At 32.5% G+C, this 25,665-nt stretch overlaps 1 protein-coding gene across 1 annotated transcript in view; it reads left to right on the forward strand.

Moving 5' to 3' along the window:
- Window positions 1-25,665, forward strand: part of GABRG1 (gamma-aminobutyric acid type A receptor subunit gamma1) — an 88,525-nt gene that overhangs the window by 719 nt on the left and 62,141 nt on the right. Inside the window, exon 2 of the mRNA XM_032135688.2 lies at window positions 25,425-25,573. Within this exon, the coding sequence (XP_031991579.1) occupies window positions 25,425-25,573 (149 nt within the window). The remainder of the gene's footprint in view (window positions 1-25,424; window positions 25,574-25,665) is intronic.

Below are 25,665 nucleotides of genomic sequence, written 5' to 3' on the forward strand. Positions count from 1 at the left end.
GAACAAACCAGTGTTTTACATCAAGAAATACTGTAAATCTGGCTAAAAACAAATCTATCAGCATTAAAAATGTATAGTATCCAAGTAAAAAATAACCGTGTGTATTTAATTTGAACCAGCTTTGAGTGTTTTTTTTTTAATTGGCTGTCCATCAGTAATTAAAAATGTGTGGCCACATGAATGTCTTGGCTGTGTGTGTGTGTATGTGTGTGTGTGTGTGTGTGTGTGTGTGACAGAGAGAGAGAGAGAGAAAAGTGTCACCAATCACAAATTTCAAATTTAACAGGAACAAAACTGGACTGTAATACCTTTCAGTACAATGTTTAAGTCATTCTGGTAGACATATAAAATGCTCAGGTATCATTCTTGGATTATATGTAGGAGTAGTGGGTGACTTGAGCTAAAATATCTTAAGACATAGACACTTATGAAGGTCTGGGACATGGTACTCATACCATGCAACCTGTTTCAAATAAATGTACTTTTAACATTACATTATAAAAAAGTAACTCTGTATAGAATTCAAAAGTAGAGTACAATCATTATGAAGATAGAAACATGCCTTTATAACTACCTGTATCACTGTTAAAATGAATTATTATTATAAACGTAAGTGTAAAGCTAGAGTGAATTTTTGCCACACCAGCATATAGAACAAGTATATTTTCTCTCAGAAAATAGAGATTGGATTAAAGTATGCTAAGTAATATTAGACTTATTAGAATCTTTTGACAGTTACTGCTCTTTTAGGATTGAAGTTTTCTCCCTTTTTTTTAACCCTGTTCCCTTAGATTCTTAAATGTTTGACATGAACATAAACATACTACTGGATGAATTATTTCTTATATATGTTGTGTCATAATGGCTTATTCTTTGAATACATTTTAGCATTTTATAAAAGATATTTAGGTATACACGTACATCATAATATTACAAAAGTAAAAACAGATTTACCAGTAGTTTTCTGAAATAACAACCTTTTATCATTGTATACAAGTTTTCCTTTCAACTAAATAGGCAAGCTGCTTAGTAAAGAGCACATTATCTATCCTAAGAGATGTTTTATTTTAAATAAACATGTTTTGTTTTGGGGAATATTTGCAATCATTGTAATTGGCTCCAGAGCCAATTACATCAAGCTCTCAGAGTTGAAGAGATGTGTGCTGTAGGGACAGAGTGCAGGCTTAGCAGTCTGGAGACATGATCTCATGTGTCAAGGGCCTTTAACCTCTCTGAACACAGTTTCATCTTTGAAGTGAAGGATAGTAGACCACATATGATTTCTTAAGATTTTCACATTCAATACATCTATGATTTCAACTGAAACATGAAATAAGTCAATGGTTGCTTCACTGTTTTTTCTAAGTAGTTTTCAAGAGGGAAATTCTAAGTGTGAATGCTATGGACTTTTTAACCATATGTATAAGTGAGAAAGGTATTGCACATTTAACACATAATTTCTATTATCATAGTAATATAGATAACCTGGATTATTTTGTCCAGTGAATAAATATACATCAAAAGATAAATTTATAAGGTGTTGTTCTAATTAGCCCTTAAGGCCTCAGTTATGACAGTTCATATTATACATTTAAAAGTACCCCCTAAAAACATAATTTTTAAAAATGAGATAGAAAGCTATCAATAAAAGGCAAATGTAAGCATGCTTTCTTTAACATGCATCGTAAACTGTTTTCTTCAGTGAATGGAAAAATTTCGACACAGAAACACTTTTGTGGGCAAACCATGAGAATGTTATTAGAACATGTTTCTTTCTCCATTGGGTTCTATGAGACCAAGTTGGGAAATCCAGCAATTAAAAGGAAATAAAGCATGCTTTTGCTAAAAAATAAATTTAAAAAATAATGTTGCAATGAACATTCTTTTAAAATAAGTAAAATAAAGTAGCTACAGTTAGTTGAACTTTTTATCCTTTTAATATTTAGTTGGAGGTAACAGATGCTAACATGTATAAATCATGTACGATTATACTTCTCTCTCCTTTTCCCTTTCTTTTGGTTAGATTTTCCCTTCCAAAACTAACCATAAATAGTTCATTTGTAAGCATTTTAGTGTTTTATATGATTTCCAAAATATATCTTGGAAAGTCATCTATTTTGGGGACTCCCCAAATTGGAAGCTTTTTTTTGTATTTAATCAGTTGCAATGCTTAGTTTCCTCACTAATTTCCATCAAGAGTGTAGAGGAGAGACACTATTTTATTTTTTATTGCTGAACTATGAAAATCTATTCTATCATTGTAACTAAAACTGTAGTCATGGTTCCTGTGTATCATTCTCTAGGAGACTCTTTGGCATATTGACAAGTTCTTTAGAATCTCTTCAGCTTGATTTAACTTCTTTGTAATGGTGAAAAAAATCTAGTTATAATCAGTTTTTTAAAAAGAATTTGAAAAGAGATTTTAGCTGTTACCAAAAGTAACCTACAATAAGCCTTGACTAAGAGTTATATATTGAAAGAGCTCCAGGAAAAATTCACAATTTTCTTTTTTCAGAACAATTTCCACGAGTCAATAATCATACTCTGTGGCATTCAGTTGCCCAGTTGAAAATATTCAAATAAACTTGCTTTTTAAAATATATGATTTTCAAGTAATTTCAGTAATATGTTTTGTGTAGGTAGTAATGAATGAATAATTTTTTAAGTGTCTAGATTTTTGGCTTAATTTTGTAATAAAATGTTGATGATAACCATTCAAACTTGAGAACCAAATGACTAAGTAAAGATATTCTATGATAGTTAAATATGCAAAAGACTGAGAGGAAAATGATTTTTGAAGCTAAAATGCAAATGTCATAATTGATAAACCCCCTGTGTACAGAGTCTTTTAGTTTATCCAAACAATCAGTATCTTTCTTCCATTCTATACTATGAAGAACACTTATGGCTAAGGAACAAGAGGAAATGTTTGATATTTCATTCAAATATTAAATAGATTAATTGAATGTAAGAATATAAGGATGAAGGTGGAGGCCCAAAGGTGGGGTGAAAAGAGAGTAAAAAAAATCTGAAAAATGACTCTGGAGATACTGAGAAAATGATTATCAAAATATGATAAATGACTGCCATGAAAGAAGAGGAAGAATGAGCTTCAAGAGAGTAATTCACATATGGGCAGGCTTTCAAGTGAGAATCCTGGCCTTTACCAACAGATCCAGTTTCAGCTCCACCATTTCTCACTGGAGTGATTTCAGACAACTCTTTGAGGCAGAAAATCTTCATTAGTGTGGAGTTGTCGTATGCATTTCCAGAAATGAAATTTCCAAGAAAGAAAATCTGTGCAAAGAAACTAGCACTTAAAATTTTATATGAAAAGAAAGTCATAACAGATATTCTGTGGAATTATAGTTATTCTAGTATGATACAGCCTCGCTAAAGTGGTTTTAAGTGCAGTAGAGTGAAATATGTGGATCCTTGTGTGTTCTTAAATGTCTTTTAAGTCTTTTAAATGTCTTTTAAATGCAGCTTATACTTATTCATGGCTAAGACCTAGATTTATGACACTAATTAAAGAAAAAATATGTTTTAATCAAAATTAAAAATACACCTCTAGAACTCTAAAGATAAACAGAGGAGCCTAAATTTTTGAAGATATACTGAAAGAATGGATCACAATCAAAGAAAAAGAACTAAAGAGCCAAGAGATTTCTCATCAGCAATACCAGAAGACCATGGGGAAAATGTCTTCAAATCTGAAGTCAAGTATTCCACCTAGAAGATTATACTTAGCCAAATTACGTATCGAGAAGAAGAAGAATATAGCCTAGATATTGTTATTCTCTCAATTTTACAGATGGAAAAACAGGGGAGCAGACATTTTTGTGAACTTATTAAAAGTCATCTTGCTGATAGGTGCTGAAGCCAAAACTTAAATCCCTGTGTTATAGATACCCCTGCCTGCATTTTTAACTGACACATCTCTCAGATTATGAGTGCAACATAAGTCAAAACAATGAACATTACTGTTGTTAAATTTTTTTAAACGAAATGGAGAAAAAAGAGGAGAAGAGAAGAGATACTACAGTAAATTGTGAGTTCATTGATAAAATCACATTAAGTAGAAAAATCTACTTTGTACCTATCACATACTTTCTGGAGTATTATGGGTAGTGCCAAACTATTTTAAAGAAAATTTTGACACAGTGAAGTACTTGACGCAGACAAAAAAAAAAAAAAAAACTATAAGTTAAAAACTTGAAAGCAAAAATTTTTAATTTACATAAGTTTACTGAGGAATTGAATGGTTATCTTCTTTTAAAGGATGCTATATATAAAATCATGTTTGAATTTATTATGTATAGATGTAGTAGACAAACCAAAACCAAGTAGTGGAAATTATATGAAGGCAGATTTTCTCCCAATACAAAAGTTATCTAACATGGTAATGGATATCTTATCACTAGACATGTTCAAGCAGAAGCTTGTTAGTGCATCCTCATGCTCTGTAGCAGGTAGATTAAATTTATAGTTTTTTTATTTTCAAACATTTCATTATCTGTCAGTACTAAAATAGTTTAGCCAGCTGAAGTTCCATGTTTCAAGAAATAGCCTTAGCTATTAATCCATTCAGTAAATACTCACTGACCACTACCGTTCATTCCACCAATATTTACTCAGTGCCCATTGCATGTTAAGCAGGGTTCTGGAAACTAGATATAATGGCAATAATGGTAAACATGACAAAGGCATTGCCCTATGGTGTTCAACTAGCATAAATAGGACATATATTATATGCTGGATGAACAGGATACAGAAATCAGAATTCCTGCTCAGTGAACATAAACTCTAGTAGTTTGTGTCAAGATAGCATATTAACATAAACAAGTAAACACAATAAAATGCTGTAATTGCTACTCAGAATTCTAGAGGAGGTACAGCGGGGGCAATAAACAAGTTGCCATCAGTTGCAACTCTGGGAAAATATTGTATGTTCTCAGCTGTCATAGGCATAAGTTCAGGTCAGTATGAGTGAAGGATATATATATCTAGATAGATAGATAGATAGATAGACAGATAGATATAGATAGATAGATGATAGATAGATATAGATAGATAGATGATAGAAAGAGAGATAGATCTATGTATAGTATATATCCTTACATCTGAGGAAAGGGTAGGATATATTCTGTTAGGGGGGTTGAGGATAAGGGTAAGCCATATTATACTGTAGCTGTATATATATATATATATATAGAGAGAGAGAGAGAGAGAGAGAGAGACAGACAGAGAGACAGAGAGACAGAGATAACATTACCATCTTGTGCCAAAGGTAGAGTCTCACAGTTTAGTAGAATTTTTTGTATATAGATTTCCTATATGTTTTAGGTGAGCCTTTACTCTGGTTGTGTAAGATGTGGCATTAAAATAGAAACATCCTATTGAAGGCTATATAATTTAGTTTAATTTTGAAATCCTGAAATGTAGAAATCTTTTCCTCCCAGAAATAATGTATTCTGAGATTTGACATTTCTCCTTGTTAGACAAATATTAAGTGACTAAAAAGTAATAGAGATTGTGCTATGCAATAGAGATACAGAAGTAAACTTAATATAGACCCTGCTCTCCAACCTATAGCTAGAATATAGGATCAGAAAGTTTATGATTCTAAAATAGTGAGTTTAATATATATTTTAATAGTCATGTCAAGATATGATTTGTTTCCCTAGATAGCTTTAAGACTGCTAGAATCAAGGGTTCTAGCCACTAGGTTAATCTTTGGGTAGATTTCTAGAACAATCACTAATGGTTGTACAATAAGTACAGTATGCTTAAGTACAGGGATATCATTCACCTCTTGGTCATCCTAGATGGGTATAATTATAATAATTTTCCAGTACGTGTAATAGAGTGTGTTGAGTAAAGAATACCTGTTCCAGAAAAGGGCCATATTTACTAACACTGAGTAGCCCTGTTGGCTGGATTGAACTTAAATATTAGTTCAGATGCCTGTATTTTATAAACTAATTTGTTACCCTCTGCAGGTGGCTTATGAACGTATATTTGTTTCTGGAATTTCTTAGTAACAATTCATTTCCAAAATCATCAGATTGTCATAACTAGAGTGGACTAGACTGTTTTGCTTTTTCTATTCACTTATTTGTATTCTCTTAGTTTTTGAAGTGAATAGTCTAAGACAATCTTTTGTCAATTAAAATATTTGACACTCATTTCAGATCCCAAGGCTTAGAAAAATATATATGTTTCTGCCTTCAGAGGTATGAATTCCCATTTCTTTCTTCCACTTTTAAGGTCTTTTAATATGTTTTATAATTTAATAAGCTCAATGTAATGCCTCCATGTTGCAAAATTTTTAGCAGCCTTGAAGAATATATCTGAAGCATAGATATCCCAAAGTCCAGAGAGTGTGAATGTCACCAAGATTTGTATTATTTTTTCTAAGTCTAACTTATGTTCTGTCAGGAACTATGAAAATGAACTTAAAAATGGAGAAATCATTGATAATTTCAATATATTGTCTATTCAGTGTTCATTTTTTAAGTAGACTATAATAAAAATTACATTTTCTTTCTCATACTCCAAAAGGCACTCATATAGAAATGGTCACAAAATAACATTTACAATTTCTGGGCATTCACCAGCCTTCTGAAGATTTCACTGGATGGGTGGTTTGTAGTTTTCTAAACTCTGTTTTGAGGAACGAAGTTGGCCTGCTAAACATAGCAAATAAACAACAAAGACAAAAATCTAAAAGTTGGCAAGCTATAGTGTTTTATTTGCAGTATTTATTCTTTTATTAAAAATCAATAAAAAAACTACAAAAATTTCAAATCTATAACCAAAGCATTAAGAAAAAAATCTGTTTTATAATTGTCTTTTTTATCCTCTTTCTAAAAACATGCCACTGTACCAATTAATTTTTAAATGTATTCTGATATTACTCTTTTTTATTAGCTATCTTATGTTTAATCTTATGTTGAATCTAAATAAACTATGCTCTGATATGATTGGCAAATGTCCAGACTCATTTGTGAAAGTAACAGAGATACACTGTGCTAAAAGCAATTTAAATTGCTATTCGTTTCCTATTTTAGACGTAATTTTGAAGAGATCTATATCTTCAACTCTACCAAGGAAACCATATAAAATAGACTATAAATGAAGCCAGATTTTGCTTCTTTCTCCTAAATCAATTTTTCACATCTCGAATTATAAAATCATTGATGTATAATCTTATTCATGCTCTGGTCTGTAGACAGAAAATTAATTTTACTTTACAGTTTGAGTTTTTTACTCAACTTAATTTTTCTTTACTTGCTTTTCGAAAATCATTTTCAATTGTTGCTGTTGTTGAAACACATGAAAAAAATGGTTTTCCCTAATGCCATGGTATATATAACAATTTACTGTGTAAGGTGGGAATCTAATTTTGTTTTCTTCTAAAAGAGCTACTTAGCATTTCAACACAATTTACTGAATAATTCTTGTACTTCTAAACTGATAATTCACTTTTATCATATACTGTCTATATATTTGGGATCTTATTTTGAAAGCCTAATTTTGTTTTCACTATTTATTGCTACAATAAGGTTTTAATTACAGAAACTTTATTTTGTTTTCTTTTTATTCTTGCCAGAAAAATTCCATCTTAGAATTCCCTTTTTAAATAATATCTTGTAAACTCTCATGTTGATTGTTCTACTTAATTTTAATGGTTTTAACCTGTTACACACAAACGATAAGATTCTGATTAAACCTCTATTAAATGCATCAAAAATTTAGGAATCATATATTAACAATATTTTTATAGGCAAAATATTTAATTTCTCTTTATTTTTTCTGTCCTTATGTTCCTCAATAAAGTTTTTAGTTTTCTTCACATAAGACATATACCTTCCCTGTTATAGTTCCGCTTGATCATTTCATAAGTTGTGTTGTCATTGTCAAATGAGTAAGTTTTTTTCTTCTGTTTTTATTTTTGATGAATTAGTATTGGTATCAGAAAGTTACTATGTTTTTTAAATTAGCTTTATGTTAGGTTATCTACCAGAATTTTTAAATTAAGGACCACAGTTATAGTTTTAGTTATGTTCTTGATTCATGGTAATTTTATCTGAAAATAGCACAATAAGATCTAAATTTTTTTTCTGTTCATTTACTTATTCATTGATTTTTATTAAATTGGGCACAAACTATGTATCAGATTTGGGAGTAGGTGCTGGGGGTATCACATTAAATATCTTTGGCTCTAAGGTATTTAAATACCTAAATACCTTCAAATTGCTTAAAGCTTAGAGAGGGCCATAAATAAATAAGTAATTAATTAAGAAACAATATGATTAACCGCATGTTAGAGTTAACCACAGGACAGATTGGAAGCATACAGGGACACACTTACCTAATATTCTAGGCTTGGTTCTCTTCTGCCATTTCAAGTTTTCAAAGCATCTCTCTATGTATGTTAAGTGATAGGTTCCACTGTATTTTCCTTTGTGCTCATAAAATAATCATAGAATTGAGTGGATTATCAATTCTCCTCTTTAAAACTCTGGAAGTTTAGTGCTTGCTTCAGCAGCACATATAATAAAGTTCTGAAAGTTTAAATCTACAATGCTGTTATTTATCACACTTTTACTTATTTTGCTTTCCTACAGCTTTGTGTACAGTGAAAAATTATTCAGAGCTACAACCCTAGAAAGGAACTTTTCTAAAAAAGAGTTTAGTAGCTCAAACATGAAGGCAAAAAAGAGAGAAAATTTATTTACTTTTTGATTTTAGGTCTAAAATTAGTGATTTTTCCTACCCTTTATAAAGCTAGTTCTTATATTTCGTGATATAGAGTATATTGTATCTTCTACTCGGAAAGATTAGAACACATACATTTCTTTTCTGGAACTTTTCCCTGAAATACTGTGTTTATGAAAATGTGTTTGATGGTTGTAAATAAATACTACCTAACTTGTCATGAACAACAGATCACAGATAGCACCTGTGGAGACAATACATATTTATTTACTAAAGAATATTTATTGAAACTCTGTGTGTGACAGATGCTGTTCTAGAAACCTGTGATATGTCCATGAACTAGAGATAAAACACCTTCTATTATTTTGGAGTTGGCACTCAGGAGGGAGAAATACACAGTAAACAATAAGCATAAATATATTCAATTGTAACTTATAAAATTATCTTTTTGTCCAAATGGGCAAATATAATTTAATGGGTTAATACTATTTCATCCTTTATCATTTATGTATAGGATTCTATAATTAAATTAGAGCTATGGTGATATGGTTGGCTTCATATCCCCCCCTCAAATCTCATCTTGAATTGTAATCCCCATAATCCCCACGTGTCAAGAGAGAGACCAGGTGAATGTAATTGAATCATCGGGGCAGTTACCCCTATGCTGTTCTCGTGATAGTGAGTTCTCATGACATTTGATGGTTTTATAAGGGGCTCTTCCCCCTTCTCTCAGCACCTTTCCTTCTTGTTGCCTTGTGAGGAAGGTACCTTGCTTCCCCTTTGCCTTCACCATGATTGTAAGTTTACCAAAGCCTTCCCAGTTATACTGAACTGTGAGTCAATTAAACCTCTTTTCTTTATAAATTACCCAGTCTTGGGCAGTTCTTTATAGCGGTATAAAAATGGACTAATACATAGAGAAGCAAATAAGCTGGATAAGAAGGTGTGGAATTTGGATAGAAGAGCTAATAGTGATCAGACAGCCTTCAATGATTAAATAATATTTGAACAAATACTAGAAGTGAGTGAAGCTTTCAGTCATGCCAAGTGAGGGTTGGGGAGATAACCATTTGAAGTGGAAGACCATAATGTGGGGGCCTTGTAGTTGCTTGTAACCTTGTAGTTATTCTTTTTTTTTTCAACTTTTATTTTAAATTCAAGGATGCATGTGCAGATTTGTTACCTGTGTACATTGCATGATGCTGAGCTTTGAAGTAGGAATAATACCATCAGCCATATACGAATCATAGTACCCAATAGTTAGTTTTTCAACCCTTACCTCATACATAGTTGCCCTTTCTAATAGTCCCTATTGTCTTTTGTTGTCATCTTTATGTTCATGAGCACCCAATGTTAGGCTCACACTTACAAATGAGAACATGGGGTATTTACTTTTCTATTCTGCAAAAAATACAATTTTGTTATTTTTTAATGGCTTTTTTTTGGCTATATGGTGTTTATGTACTGAATTTTCTTTATCCAATCCACCACTAATGGGCACCTATCAGTTGATTCTATCACTTTGCTATTGTGAACAGTGCTGCATGGAGCATGTGAGTGCATGTGTCTTTTTGGTAGAATGATTTGTTTTCTTTTGGCTATATACCCAGTAATGGGATTGCTGGGTCAAATGATAGTTCTGTTTTAAGTTCTTTGAGAAATCTCAGAACTGCTTTCCACGTTGGCAGAACTAATTTGCATTCTCATCAACAGTGCATAAGCATTTCCTTTTCTCCACAGCCTAGTCTATATCTGTTGCTTTTTGGCTTTTCAATAATAGTCATTCTGATTGGTGTAAGATATCTTGTTGTGGTTCTGATTTGCATTTCTCTGACAATTAGAGGTGTGGAAAATTTTCCCTATGTTTGTTGGCCACCTCTATGTCTTCTTTTGAAAAATGTCTGTTCATGTATTTCGCCTACTTTTAGTGTTTTTTTTTTGTTGGATTTTCAATTGTTTAAGTTCCTTACGGATTCTAGATATTAGATCTTTGTCAGATGCATAGTTTGCAAATATTTTCTCTCATTATGTAAGTTATCTGTTTACTCTTTGACAGTTGTTTTTGCTCTACAGAAGCTCTTTAGTTTCATAAGGTCTCACATGTCCATTTTTGTTTTTGTTGCAACTTCTTTTGAGGACTGAGCTATAATTGCTTTCCTAAGGCTGACATACAGAATGGTGTTTCCTAGGTTTTTGTCTAAGATTATTACAGTGTGAAGTTTTACATTTAAACCTTTAATCTATCTTGAGTCAATTTTTGTATGTGGTGCAAGGTAAGGGTCCCATTTCAGTCTTCTTCATATGGCAAGCCAACTATTCCAGCACCATTTATTGAATAGAGAGTCCTTTTTACATTGCTTGTTTTTGTCAAATTTGTTGAAGATCAGATGTCTGTAGGTGTGCAGTTTTATTTTTGGGCTCTCTTCTGTTCCATTTGACTATGTGTCTGTTTTTGTACAAGTACCATGCTGTTTTGGTTACTGTAGCCTTACCATATAGTTTAAAATAAGATAATGTGATGATTCTGGCTTTGTTCTTTTTCTTAGAGTTGCTTTGGCTATTTGGGCTCTTTTTTTGTTCCATATGAATTTTAGAACAGTTTTTCCTAGTTCTGTGAAAAACTATTTTGTTAGCTTAGTAGGAATAGCATTGAATGTGTAAATTGCTTTGTCTAATATGGCCATTTTAATAACATTGTTTATTCCAATCCATGAACATGAAATGTTTTTGCATTTCTTTGAGTCACCTTTGAATTGTTTTAGCAGTGGTTTGTAGTTCTGCTTGTAGAGATCTTTCAGCTCCTTGGTTACATGTTTTCCTAGGTATTATTTTTGAGGCTACTGTAAATGGGATTACATTCTTGATTTGACTCCTAGTTTGAACATTATTTTTGTATAGAAATTCTACTGAGTTTTAAACATTGATTTTGTGTCCTGAATTACAATGAAGTGGTTTATCAGTTCCAAGAGCATTTTGGTGGAGTTCTTTGGGATTTTCTTGGTATAGAATCACACACTCTCTAAAAAGACATAGTTTGATTTCTTCTTTTTCTATTCGATGCCTTTTATGTCTTTCTCTTGCCTTATAGGTCTGGCTACCATTTCTAGTCTTATGTTGAATAGGAGTGGTAGGAGTGGCCATCCTTGTCCTGTTTCAGTTATCAAGGGCGATGCTTCCACCTTTTGACCATTTAGTTTGATATTGGCTGTGATTTGTCATAGATGGCTCTTATTATTTTGAGGTATGTTCCTTCAAGTCCTAGTTTCTTGAGAGTTTTTACCATGAAAGGATGCTGGATTATATTTAAAGCTTTTTCCACATCTATTGAGATGATTATGTGTTTTTTTAAATTATGCTCATATGATGAATCACATTTATTGATTTGCATATGGTGAACTAATCTTATATCCCAGGAATAGAACCTACTTGATTGTGATGAATTAACTTTTTGATGTACTGTTGGGTTCAGTTTGCTGTATTTATTTTGAGGGTTTTTGCATCTATGTTCATCAAGGATATTTGCCTGTAGTTTTCTTTTTTCATTGTCTTTGGTAGGTTTCGGTATCAGGGTTGTGCTGGCTTTTTAGAATTAGTTAGAGAGGAGTTAAAAGGCACAGAGTGGCAGGTTGGATAGATTAACAATACCCATCCATCTGCTGTCTTCAAGACACTTGTCGCAGAGGTAGTAATGCCCACAGGCTCAAAATAAAGTTTAGAGAAAGTTTTACTGGGCAACCAGAAAGCAAAAAGAGCAGGATTCACTATGTTAGATCAGATAAAATGACGTTAAACCATCAACAATAAAAATGAACAAAGGAGGGCATTGCATAATTATAAAGGGTGCAATTCAGCAAGAAGACTCAGTTATCTTAAATTTATATGCACCCAACATCGGAGCACCTACATTTAAAGAAGTACATCTAGAACTACAAAAAGATTTAGACAGTCACCCAATCATAGTTGAGGATTTCAACATCCCACTGAAAGCATTAGCCAGATTGAAGGAGAAAAGTAAAGTAACAAAGAAATTCTGTAATTAAATTTGACACTTGACCAATTGGAACTAGTAGATATCTGTAGAACACTCTTCCCATCAACCAGAGAATATACATTTTTCTCATCTGCACATGGAACCTACTCCAAGATCAACCACATGCTCAGCCATAAAGCACATCTCAACCAATTCAAAAAGGTCAAAATCATACCACCTATAGTCTTGGACCACAGTGGAATAAAAATAGATATCAATACCAAAAAGATCTCTTGAAACCACACAATTAAATGGAAATTAAACAACTTGCTCCAGAATGCCTTTTGGGTAAACAATGAAATTAAGGGATAAATCAAAAAATTATTTGAAATAAATGAAGACAGAGACACAATATACTAATGTCTCTGTTATGCTGCAAAAGCAGTGTTAAGAGGAAAGCTTATATGCTAACTGTGGGCCTGAAAAGGTTAAAATAATCTCAATTTAATTATCTAACATCACACCTGGAGAAACTAGAAAAATAAGAACAAACTAACCACAAAACTAGCAGAAGAAAAGAAGTAACTAATACCAGAACAGAACTGAATGTAATGGAGACCCAAAAATTTATACAAAGAATCAATGAAACCTTTTCTAAAATGACAAACAAGATTGATGGACTGAAAGCTAGATTAACAAAGGAAAAGAGAGAGAAGATCCAAATAAGCACAATCAGAAATGGCAATGGTGACGTTACAACTAATCCCACAGAGATATAAAACATCCTCAGAGACTATTACAGACACCTTTATGCACACAAACTAGAAAATCTGGAGGAAATGCATAAATTCCTGGAAACACACAATCTTCCAAGATTGAATCAGGAAGAAATTAAAACCCTGAACAGACCAACACTGAGTTTCAAAACTGAATCAGTATTAAAAAAAAAAAAAAAAAAAAACAAACAAACAAAAAAAACTACCAACCAAAAAAAGCCCTGGGCCAGATGGATTCACAGCCAAATTCTACTAGGCATACAAAGAAAACCTGGTACCAATTGTACTGAAAGTGTTTTAAAAACTTGAGGAGACACTGTTTATCCTAAGAGACAGGGAAAACCCGCCAACTAAGATCCACGGTTTTGAGCATAGATACGATATGACAAGATCTGTATATTAAAAACATCACTATGGGTGTTGTATTGACAATAGACTGTGTTATCAATGCAAGGGCAGAATTAAAGAGACCCAAAGGAGACTTTTTAAAATAATTTGAGTCTTCCTGATGAATTTTACCTGTGATAAATTCTTCCTTTGCCACTTACTAATAGTAAGAACTTTGGCAAGTTATTTAAATCTCTCAGAAACTGAGTGATCTTCACTTACAAAATTAGGGTAAAATGCCTACCTTATAAAATCCACATTCATGTTTTCATTCATACAACAAATAATAATTGAGTGCTAACTTAGTGCCCATCATTTCTCTAGTCACTAGAGATGCATCCGTAAACAAAACAAAAATCCCACAGTCATGGAGAGTGGTAAGGATAGTGGTAAAGGACTCCACACTCGTGGATAGTGGTAAGGATTAATATGTTCAGAATCCTAGCACAAAACTCCTGTCATTAGATCATTGTGAGTGAGTGAATTTCTTTAGTTTTGAACAAATTTTAAGATTCTTGAGAACAGAAACTCAACATTTTGCTCCTACTTGACTGATGAATGAGTGGACTATATTAAGCAAAGCAAATGTGAATTGAAGAAAATCAATTTCTACTTCAAGTGGCTGTGCAAAACACCACTTCTCACAGGGATATTTAGTGACATATAAACTGAATGTATGTGCCAAAAATTTACTAAACAGAATTTTTTCATATTTGGCTTGGCCCTGACAGGCCATAATTCTTGTTTCCTGGCTTAAGAAATGTGCATGAAAAGAGTATCAATTCATGTTCCCTTCTAGCTAAAAGTTCCCCAATACCATATGTTTCTTAGAATTTTTTCATTCCATACTTATTACCATCATTTATACAGAATATTTCCCAAGTATTTCCAATTTACTAATATAAGAATTTTTCTGTATTTCTAATGTTCCTTCTGACAAATATTTAAAATGTGCAGAATGTGCTAGGAAATCTATTGATTTACCTTCCGTTTTTTTGTCATATCTCCTCTAGCATAGATTTTTGTCTATCACATATACATAAACATTTAACCAAATACATAAGTAAATACTTATTCTATTATTGATCCTTCTTTTTATAATCGAGTTATGTCACCACTTGTAGAATAGTATTCTGATATTAATCTAATTTTAAAAATAATCATATGTATAAAGTATTTTAAATGTCAAAGCTTTCAGTAGAAGTATTGTTCAATTGGAAAGTTTGTAGAACATGAGATTTTTGTAGAATAACAACAAGTTAACAGAATATTCGAAGAAAATAAATTAAAATAAAATAGGATTTTTGATATCTCCAAAGGCAATGTCAAGAGAATCATCATTTCTATTTATTGATTCAAAATTATATGATTTAGTGTCACCATCATAATTCACATATGAGAAAAAAAGAGAGGGAGATAGGAAGCAATAAGAAAAAGAAGAAGGGTGGGAAATGAGGTGGGAGGAATGGTGACAGGGAGGAAGAACGAGAGAAGGAAAGGAAACAAGAAAGGAAGGAACTGAGTGACAGTGAGGATGGTGTACATGTACATTCGTGTGTGTAGAATTTAGAATGATTGCATTAAAATATTAAATAGTAAGATGTATAATCATGTTAAAAATAAAGCATTGTGTACATTATTATAAGGTATTACCTTAGGAACATATATATTATTCAGTTTATACGATTTCATGAAACTTTTGCTGATAAATGGCAAACTATAATGAGTTTCTAGTTAATGACAAATGAAAAGAAAATAATATTCAAGGGTGGAGAAAAGATCAATAGACAATTGTAAAACCACATAATGGGTACAAAAAATTGAATCAATAAAACTTACTACTTCATAGCACAATAGGGTGACTGTAGTCAACATAACTTAATTGTATATTTTAAAATAACTTGAAGAATGTAATTGGATTATTTGTAACTCAAAGGATAAATGCTTGAGGGGATGAATACACCATTCTCCATGCTGTGCTTATTTCACATCGCATGCCTGTATCTAAACATCTCACATTCCCCTTAAATATATACACCTACTTTGTACCCACAATTAAAAAAATGATGTAAATGTATTTGCATTTGGAGCTAGAAGGATGAATTAGGTGACCATGCATGCCAGATTCTTCCTCACTCATGATTCTTTTAACAAGCTTAATGAGCCAGCTAAAAAAAATTTTATAGTAACCTCCACATGTTTTATTTCATTTACCAAAAAAATGACTGAAAATGAACTGTTTCTAAAGTCAGGATAGGTCACAAGGAAAGGAGGTGTTAGGTGAGAGAAGTTCATATACCTAATTATTGAACTTAACATATTATCCATCCTGAGTTTAATTCGGTTGAGCAGAGTAGAACCAAACGTTCATTGTGTTAAAGCTATGAGCTTTTATGTACATTTGAGTTATTAACAGTGCTCTTGCTGTATTATATTTTGAGGAAGTAAATCTGCTCATTTCCTACCAATGCAAAATAAAACAATGGCAAAATGTCTTTGCTTTTCTAACTCTTTGTCAAAGTCTTTTGTAGTATAAAATTCTTTTCATTTTAAATTACAAAATTGCACTGATACAAACCAAACAAACCAACGTAAATACATAAATGACTAATTATGGGGTATCACCTGGGACCTAATGAAGGATTGATCAGCCAAACATCAGGAAAGCTTGGGGATGGGGCAGTCTTGGTGGCAGAAATTCCTTCTCTTTCTTTAGCTATGCCTTTAAATGGGCTGCACTACAAATTAGCTATTGCTGCATTTATTGGTTAAAATTCTCCACTGTCAGGAACGAAAGGCTGGCTAACCTTTTGGGGCTCAGATGTCTACCCTATTCTAAACAACTTGGCCTGAGAAAGGACCTGGGAGTATAAACAGACCTGCTTAAGCAGCCTGCCTGTTGATTACTTTTATACCAGGTCAACGTATAGTTCAGTAGGTGGTCACACTCAAATGTGCCTATAAAACTAGTCATTTCAGGAAGGAGAGTAAAGAGCTACTGGAACCTGGAGAAGAAAATAATTCAAGCCATCTAATTGGTTGAAATAGGACTCCTTCACTTGTTTTGCTTTTTGATGATAAAAAACAATCAATACGAAGGAAAGTGCATACACAGACTAACTTGTAGAGAATATCTATCTGTCTATCTATCTATCTATCTATCTATCTATCTATCTATCTATCATCTATCTATCCATCATCTGTCTATCTAACTGCTTACCTATTTATCTATACAGGTAAGTAATTTTAGAAAATTGGAAGATTATGTGTCTGGAGATAGACAGTGTGATGTTGATCAAACCCATATTGGACATTCAAATTAATTATGGCTGTATAAATACAGGTACAGGTGAATCATGTTATGTAGTGTAATAACAATTTTTCTGAACGTAAAAATTTTTCCCTCAAGTCAATAATTGTCCTTTTAAAACATCCACTTTGTTTTGCATGTACTAGTAATTTAAAATAATTTCCAAATTTCCTCCAAATCTCCTAAATGTACAGGCAGCCATGGTAGGCAGTTATAGGGCTATTCAAAGTGCTGGGACTGTCTTCTACCACATTATGAGAAAACAGTAGTGTGTATATTTGGCTGCATCATTCTTCCATCAGCCTCAGCCAATTGGCGTTTGCTTCATTTTCTTTTGTAAGCCAGTTTGGTTTCGTTTTCTTTTTTTCTTTTTCACTTTCATTTTCTTTCGCAAGCCAGTTTTGGAGACCACCCACCTCTGCCAATGATGCATCTGTTTGTTGATCTTGTATCAATAATTTGCCCCCGCCTTAATTAGCAAGTATCATTCTGCCAGCTTCCTTCTCTTTGTTTGTGCTTTGGATTTCTGAAGTCTCTTTGCTTATAAAAAATGGGGTTTGGGAATCTGGTTTTCTATATCCTTGCTACTTTTGGTTGATTTCTGAAAAAGGAAGGATAGTGTGCCCACTTTACCATTTTCAAGAGGAAGTTCTGAATTACCTTTTATAAATCCAGTAATGTTTAATACATATTCATTACCTAAGGGTTTACAGAAATATAAACCTTAAAAGTTTGATGAGGAAACTGTGGCTCAAAGATTTGTAATGATTTGTTAAAATCCCACATTACCATTAAAAGATTAATACTAATACTTATGCCTTCTCTTTTCCATGAGCTTTCTTCTGGGGGCTGCTTTAGTCATCTTTGCATCCCCAGCATCCAGAAATGCTGGATGCTCAGCACACAATAAGCACCTAATGGACATTTGTCAAATGAAGTTTAATAAAATACTTGTTTAAAAAGTGTTAAAATCCCAACTAGAATGTAGTTTACATAAGGCAAAATACCCAATACATATAAATAGGTGTTTTATTTTATAATAATTACAGGAATGTAATGTAATGAAAATTGGATACTATTTTATATCCAATAGATTGGAAAAAGGGATCATGTGACTACACGTAAGAATGTATTATGGCTATATGTAACGTTGTATCATTCAGGGATACATAGGTATATGCTAAAATGTAATAACTAACTAACATTAGTTAATGTAACACATTCGTTAATACATTTACTACAACATGGCAATAAATTCATCATAACATTTATAATATCTGAGGATGAGAAGAATGTAGAGCGTTTTGCTTCTTAAACTGTGTATTGGTTTCATAGACAGTTGATGATTACATCATTATCTACTTTTTAAGAGTTTCTAAAATACTTCATAACTTCCTTTTACTACAACCTCTATGTATGTTTTCAGTAGGAGTCATTTCTCTAAGTAACTGATATATAATGTGGTATGATCATTGATACATTTGAATCATTATAACCATTTTACATGTGAATATAATAATTATATGAAATTTTTGGCACTAAGTAGCTGGGAGGCCTTAATGAAGTCATTTATATGTTTAGAACTCCAGTTTCCTTATTTTTTAATATAAGGAGTAGGACATGAGGATATCTAAACGTGCTCTTACTTCAAACATTCTATGTTCCTAGAAATGCTTAGTGTAACATATAGAGAACTTTGGTAGAGATTACATGTAGCTAATCATAACTTGAATTTGGTTCCTGATTGCTATATAAAAATGTATAAAATATCAGTTTTGAGAGTATACCTATACTTTTTGTTTCATTCTAACCACTTACGCTCTTTCTCAGCTATCTAAATGAGCACTAATAGGGATAGCAAGACAACCCAGTCAACTGTGTTTATTAATATGAAATAATAGGAGTATCAAAATGACGCTCAAAATTAACTCTAGTCAATGACATTCAAATGACAAGAATAATAGGGGTAATCATGATTTCTGAACATATTTATTTATTTTGTAATCATAACAGGCAAAAATTTGGATTTCTTGATTATCTACCTATTATCTCAGTTTTATATTGATTCACTGATTAATTTGCTATTAAAATATTATTAGCCCCACTTACCTTTAAAAAATAGGGCTATGATAACCTCGAATGGTAACAATATGAATAACCAAATCTTATATTTATTTTAATAAACATGGTGGAACTTTTCCCTGTGACGAAATAATGACCAATTAACTAACCCAGAAGTGTTTATGAGGAAGTGCCAGTGACAAAATATTTATTATATTTACTATCCAGTGAATTTTTCCTGTACATATACTCAGTACAAGTAGCAATTACCATTTTTTTCCAATGAAGTATGTAAATGGCCTCATCAATCAATTTCACTTGCAATTATAATGTTTCTTTTCACACTGTGGGGAAAATAGTCTATCACTATTCCTTCAGGGTTTACTCACATTCCTCAGGCACCCTATTAAGCTACTTTGAATTTCATCTCTGGTTTCTTAACAGATTAATGGAAGAAGCTCCCTCATGTGTCAGAACCAGGAAATTTGCAGTAACTTTTATATGAACTAAATACAGGGTGACTATATAATTAATCATCCTAAGTAGGCCATTTTATGATGAGAAGCTGCTATTAAAAATTATTTCGGGGCAACAATTGTAAACCAAGATTTTCCTTGGCAAACCTCAATGAATGTTTACTTTATTCATGAAAAATAGTTTATATTAATTGACTGACTTGCTATAGGCATATATTTTTTTCTCTAGTAATAAGGATGGATTTTCTTCATAATTTAATGGCAAAGCATGCCTTGTCTTTACTTAAATTAACCCTTTATTATTTTGAAACTCTTGTTTGTTATATAGAAGAGTAATATAGTTATTAAAGGTTTTTTTTCCACATACAGTAATTTCCTATGTCATCAAAGAAATTTGTATGATACATTAAAATAACTGAGTTTAGTAAGACAAAAAGAAATAATAATCATATACAAAGTGACTCAAAGATTTTCTTTAGTAAATAAGTACAGGTTGCCACTGAATGTGAGAAGAAGTCTTTGAGAAACAGATGTCAAGATGGCCTTAGGCATGTAAGAGAGAAATGCTTGGGAAAGAAAAATGAGAGGAGGAGGGAGTGGCAATAGAGGCTTCAGGTAACAAAGATGTTTGAAACGTATGAAAGTAGAGGGGGAAGAAGTAGTTTGGATCAAAAGAATCTGAGCGCAATACCCTTCTAAGAAAGTTTTGGCCAGGCAGGTAGCAATCCTCCAACACAAATTGCCCTTCAGAGGGGCTCCTAGTCTGGCAGGAATGGATCTGAATTAATATTCCTACTATGTTCGGTTATTGACAGAAAGCAGCCTGAGACAGCTTAGGTCTGGTGCAGACTCAGGGCTCATCCTTAGTACTGGCAGGCAGCTATATTCCCACAGCAGGAGAACCAAGTGGCAAATTTTCGGGGCTGCCACAGTAATTTTCTGAAGAGTATGACGTTCTACCTCTCTCTCTAAAATACTCTATTTAGTTATTCATTTTATAATTAGAAATTTATTTCAGAGCACTATCTGGCATATAAGAAGTTCATTCTTAAGTTAGCATTCACATTGAATTAACTCCTTTTCATGTATTTATATTATACAATGTATACATGAAGATTTCAGGATACTATTAACATACAAAAATAAATTTTCTGTGGTCTCACTAGTACAGAATGTTGAGTGTATACATTATTCTGTTTTTCCATGAAATCTTTTAAGCCACTTTATACATAGATGACAATTAAAGCAAATTGTTTTCTGTTATTTTTCATGTAATATTAAATTATGAAAATAATTTGATGTTTTTACAGACTCTTAACAAACAATAGATGTGTACTTTTTGTTAATAAATTATTATTTAAACATACTGTTATTGTTAAAAGAAATTGCACAATCGTAGGTAATACCACGCTAAGTATCTTAATGTCCGATGCTTTTCTGTGTCATTTGATTGAAAATGTTTTCTCCTTTATTAGAAAATGAGACCTTCTAGATCAAGATTATAATTTCATTTGTCTTTGTATTCCTAGCACTTAGCACATTTTTAGTACATGGTATTATCTCTATAGATGGATAAAAACACTGGATCAGAGATTGAGATCACAGTGCTTTTTTTTGTCATACAGTGTGCGACTCCTTGAGTTTATTATTCTACCTTCTCAGGAGTCAAGGGCTGAGACTACCCTAGCCACATACAATCCAGATGTGTCTGCTGATTACGTACCATAGGTTTTGTTGTGGTCTTGTGAATTAGGAAATTCAAAACCGAACCACCTTAGATTATTCAATAAAGATATACGTTGTGCCAGGAAAACTTTAAGGAAGCAGAAAATATGTCTTCAAATTAAATCAACATTATTTTAAATTCTGGGTCTATTGTTTAATAGCTGTGTGTCCTGGAAATTCTATATAATCTTATATTTTCTCATTTTTAAGGTAGGTATATTAATTTTTAATAAATTCTCAGAGTATTATTTTTAAAAAAGCATACCTGTTTCTTCCAAATAAATAGTTATCCAAAACATGTAACTGCTACAAAAATCTCCTGGCTTCCAAAAACATCAGGACATGAAACACACTATAAGTGCTATGCTTTTAAAATTATGAAGTACTTTTTAATCGCCAAAATAACACCAATGTAATATTCAAAGTAATTAATGAATATTCTGAACATTGATAGCTTAGAGAAAAGGTGTAGATAAATTACCTATAATGAAATTTCTTTTATATTATTGCCAAAACTGAGGAAAGATAACTTTATAGTATTTTTGAGGTCGATTTTCATATTACCTCTCTACTACCTGAGAAAAGGGCAATATAAATTAGTATCAGCATGTAGATTTTAGATTATCAAAATATTGCCACCATAAAAAAACAGAAAAAGCTTTTATTTTTTTTCTAAAATCTTCCATTTGATTGCAATCATTATTCAAGGAAAGATCACCTGCTTATTTGTGCAGCGGCCTGCCATACCCACCAGATATTTCATTCTATAAAACTGAAATTTGGAGGTGAATGAAAACCTAAAATTTCAGTTGTTGCCAGTATCTCAACAAGTCTAATTAGGAAATAAAACATTCCAGAAGCACACACCAACAGGGATTCTTAATACTTCAGTATTGTTTTTTACTTTTATTTTAAGTTCAGGGGTACATGTAAAGGTTTGTTAAGTAAACTTGCGTCATGGTGGCTTGTTTTACAGATTATTTCATCACCCAGGTATTACGCCTAGTCCCCATTAGTTATTTTTCCTGAAACTCTCCCTCCTTCCACCCTCCCCCCTTTGATACACTGCAGTGTGTGTTGTTCCCCTCCATTTGTCGATGTGTTCTCATCATTTAGCTCCAACTTATAAGTGAGAACATGTGACAACTCACTATTTCTAATTCCTCAGCTTATATATACTTATTTACTTAGAGAAAATAATAGGAAATTATTTGAAGGAAATTATACAACAAAATTTCTATACCGTACACAAGTAGAGCAAAATAATTACTGTAATGATGTAAGTAAAAATATGTTAACTAATATGTTCTCCAGGAATCTGCATAAGGTTATAAGTGAAACTTTGTATACTTTATAGTAATTCATCCTTAGAAGTACAGGCTCAAAGCATTTTTACTCATATATAAACGTATCTCAAATTGAAAACAATGCTATAGTGTGCTCATTGCATCCTGCAGGTATCAGAGCCCCAGTTCTACCAGAGTAGCAGTGTTACATTGGTCAAGTTAATCCGCTTCTCACAGAGTTTTTCTTCATTTGCAAAGTAATGGAATATAATAATAGTAGAAGGACCGTGGGTTTTGGGGTCTGAGAGCTGGCCTCTGACTACTAGAAAGCTTTCTTGAGGTTGCATGAGAAGCACATTCTATGTACTTTAGTGATATATTTCCTTGAGGGGGCCAGAATTGTTTTGGCAGAGATTTTGCTAAGATTGTTTAACTAAGGTGTTGGTGATGGGAGAAACTGGTGAGATTTGGAACAGTAGAACTGAGGCGTATGTTACTTAACATCTCTCAATTTGTATTCTCAAAGTGTTACAAATAAAATTGACCATCCCGAGGCTATCTGCCAAGACACATTAGGTTATGCTGTGTTAATAAACTACTTCCAAATCCCAGTGGCTTCCAACCCTAAATGTTTATGTCTCACTCAGATTACACGTCCATTGTAGTTCAGCTGTGGCTCTGTCCAAGTCACCCTCACTCTGAGAGTGAAGTAATGGAGTAGCCTGTGAGTATGGCTGAGTATCACCTGGCAGAAGGACAAGAGAGATGTAATAAACTTCACTGACACTAAACCCACTGCTTGGTAGTGATGCATGTCAGTTATATACCATTAGTCCAAGTCAATCACAGGGTCAGACCTGAGTTCCACAGGACAGGGATGTATAATCTTCCCGCAGGAAGGAGTATTGCAGATTACAGGCAAGCTAAAAGTTACTGGGGTGAGAAGCATAATTATTTCACAAGAAGAGGAGAAACATTGTTAATAATACACTGTTATTAATCCATGGAAGAAAACTATTAATATAATTATTATAAAGATGATATAGTAAATTATTTGAAAGTAAAATTTTAATTTATGATGTTAAAATCTCATAAAAATTTTTATGTCAATATAAGGATTTTTACTTCACAACCATCTTCATAAGCATCTTAACAAAAATATCTTCACAAAAAAACAAAATAGAGGGCAATGTGAATCTGATGGTACAATTAAGTCCCCCAACCCCCCAACCATTGTACAGATAGCCAACAAAGCAGATGTGATACCCAGGTTTTTATAGCTGATGTTTGGGAAATGGAACTGAAAATTCAGCATTTGGCCACTCCACTTTCTTTCACAAAATGAGAAGGCAAGCACTAAAAAAATACCAAAGAGGTGGCAATCAAAAGTAATAATACTTCTCTCAAGGCCAGGGTAGTCCAACATAAACATCTCGGACTGGTGTGTTCTCTTGTATTCGCATGCCTGATGTATTTCTTAGCAATTCAAATCAGCTTGAGAGGTTACGGATAAAAGGAGTGGGGGCTGCATTTGCTAAGGTGTTTAGATTCAAAGCAAAAGAGGTCTGAATAGATACTGTATAAAGCATTAAGTATTTACTGCTTGAGGGAAACACATCTTTGAAATATATGTGAATAATCTGGAAAATTACAGATTTACTTGATTTTACCAATGTTAGTGTTTAGTTTTTTGGACCCCTTTTCACTGGAGCATGAGAGATTTCCTAAATAAGTGTGTTGTTAAGTCTAGAATGAACTTACTCAAATGAAGATGGAGTTACTTATGGGCAATAAAGAGAAGAGTAATCTATTACCTTTGATTGAATTGTTGATGAATATCTTTATATACTGGATGTTTCTATCACAATTCAGAATTCAGCTGAATCTTTTCACTTTTAAGCACACAGGTGTATCAGAAAGCAATAGTTGGAGAGGCAATGTTTGAGTCTCAGTTTTGCTAATAAATAGATTTGTATTTTGGCTATTTTTCTGTGGTCCTTGGTTTTCTCATTTATAAAATAAAGGAAGAAAGGTATTTGATCTCCCCAATATCACTTCTAGTAAAATGTGATAGTTATGCCTTCTCCCAAATATATGTGCAAGATGAGTCACCTATTGATAATTTGATGATCATAAAATCTTTGACAAAGTTCTTGGAAAAAGATGGCTGGGTTCTTCCGACTTAAAAGAAATGAGCAACAGTATATACAACAAACATGTTTTCCTTTTTATTCAAACATTTCTTTACTCAATTTTTCTTAATTCTTCTTTTCTACACATCCATTTTTTTATACATTTTACCAGACCAATTGTTACATCTTTTCCTGTAATTCTTTACCTTTTAATTTTTATTTTTGGCTGTGATGGTTTAAGGTCACCACATATGGGTGTACAGATTTTATGTTATACAAATTTAGGGGACACCAGTCATATTTTGGTGGAATAATTTTTATGAATGTTAACGACAGTTGTGGGAGTGGTCAAAATTTATTATAATATTGTGTATTTCTGGCACAGAATTCTCATTTTTTGAGTATTATATCAGGGCACTTTGTATGACAAATGTATTAGTCTTACTAAATGTAATGTTACTGTAATACCTTTTTGTCTGCCATTGTTACTTTCTTACTCAATTGTAATATACTTTATACTTTTATACATGATTTGATTGAACCTTCTACCATCTATTTTTTTCTTTGAATTATTTAGTGTTGATAAGGCAGATGATGAAGATGATGAGGATTTAACAGTGAACAAAACCTGGGTCTTGGCCCCCAAAATTCATGAAGGAGATATCACACAAATTCTGAATTCATTGCTTCAAGGCTATGACAATAAACTTCGTCCAGATATAGGAGGTAAGTTTGAGTTACCATTCTGGGATTTTGATGACCATTAAACATATCATTACTGGTACTATTTTAATCATTATTTCTTATTCCTTGAGTGT

Source organism: Hylobates moloch, unplaced genomic scaffold, assembly GCF_009828535.3.
Source record: "Hylobates moloch isolate HMO894 unplaced genomic scaffold, HMol_V3 SCAFFOLD_17, whole genome shotgun sequence".
NCBI classification, from domain to species: Eukaryota; Metazoa; Chordata; class Mammalia; order Primates; family Hylobatidae; genus Hylobates; species Hylobates moloch.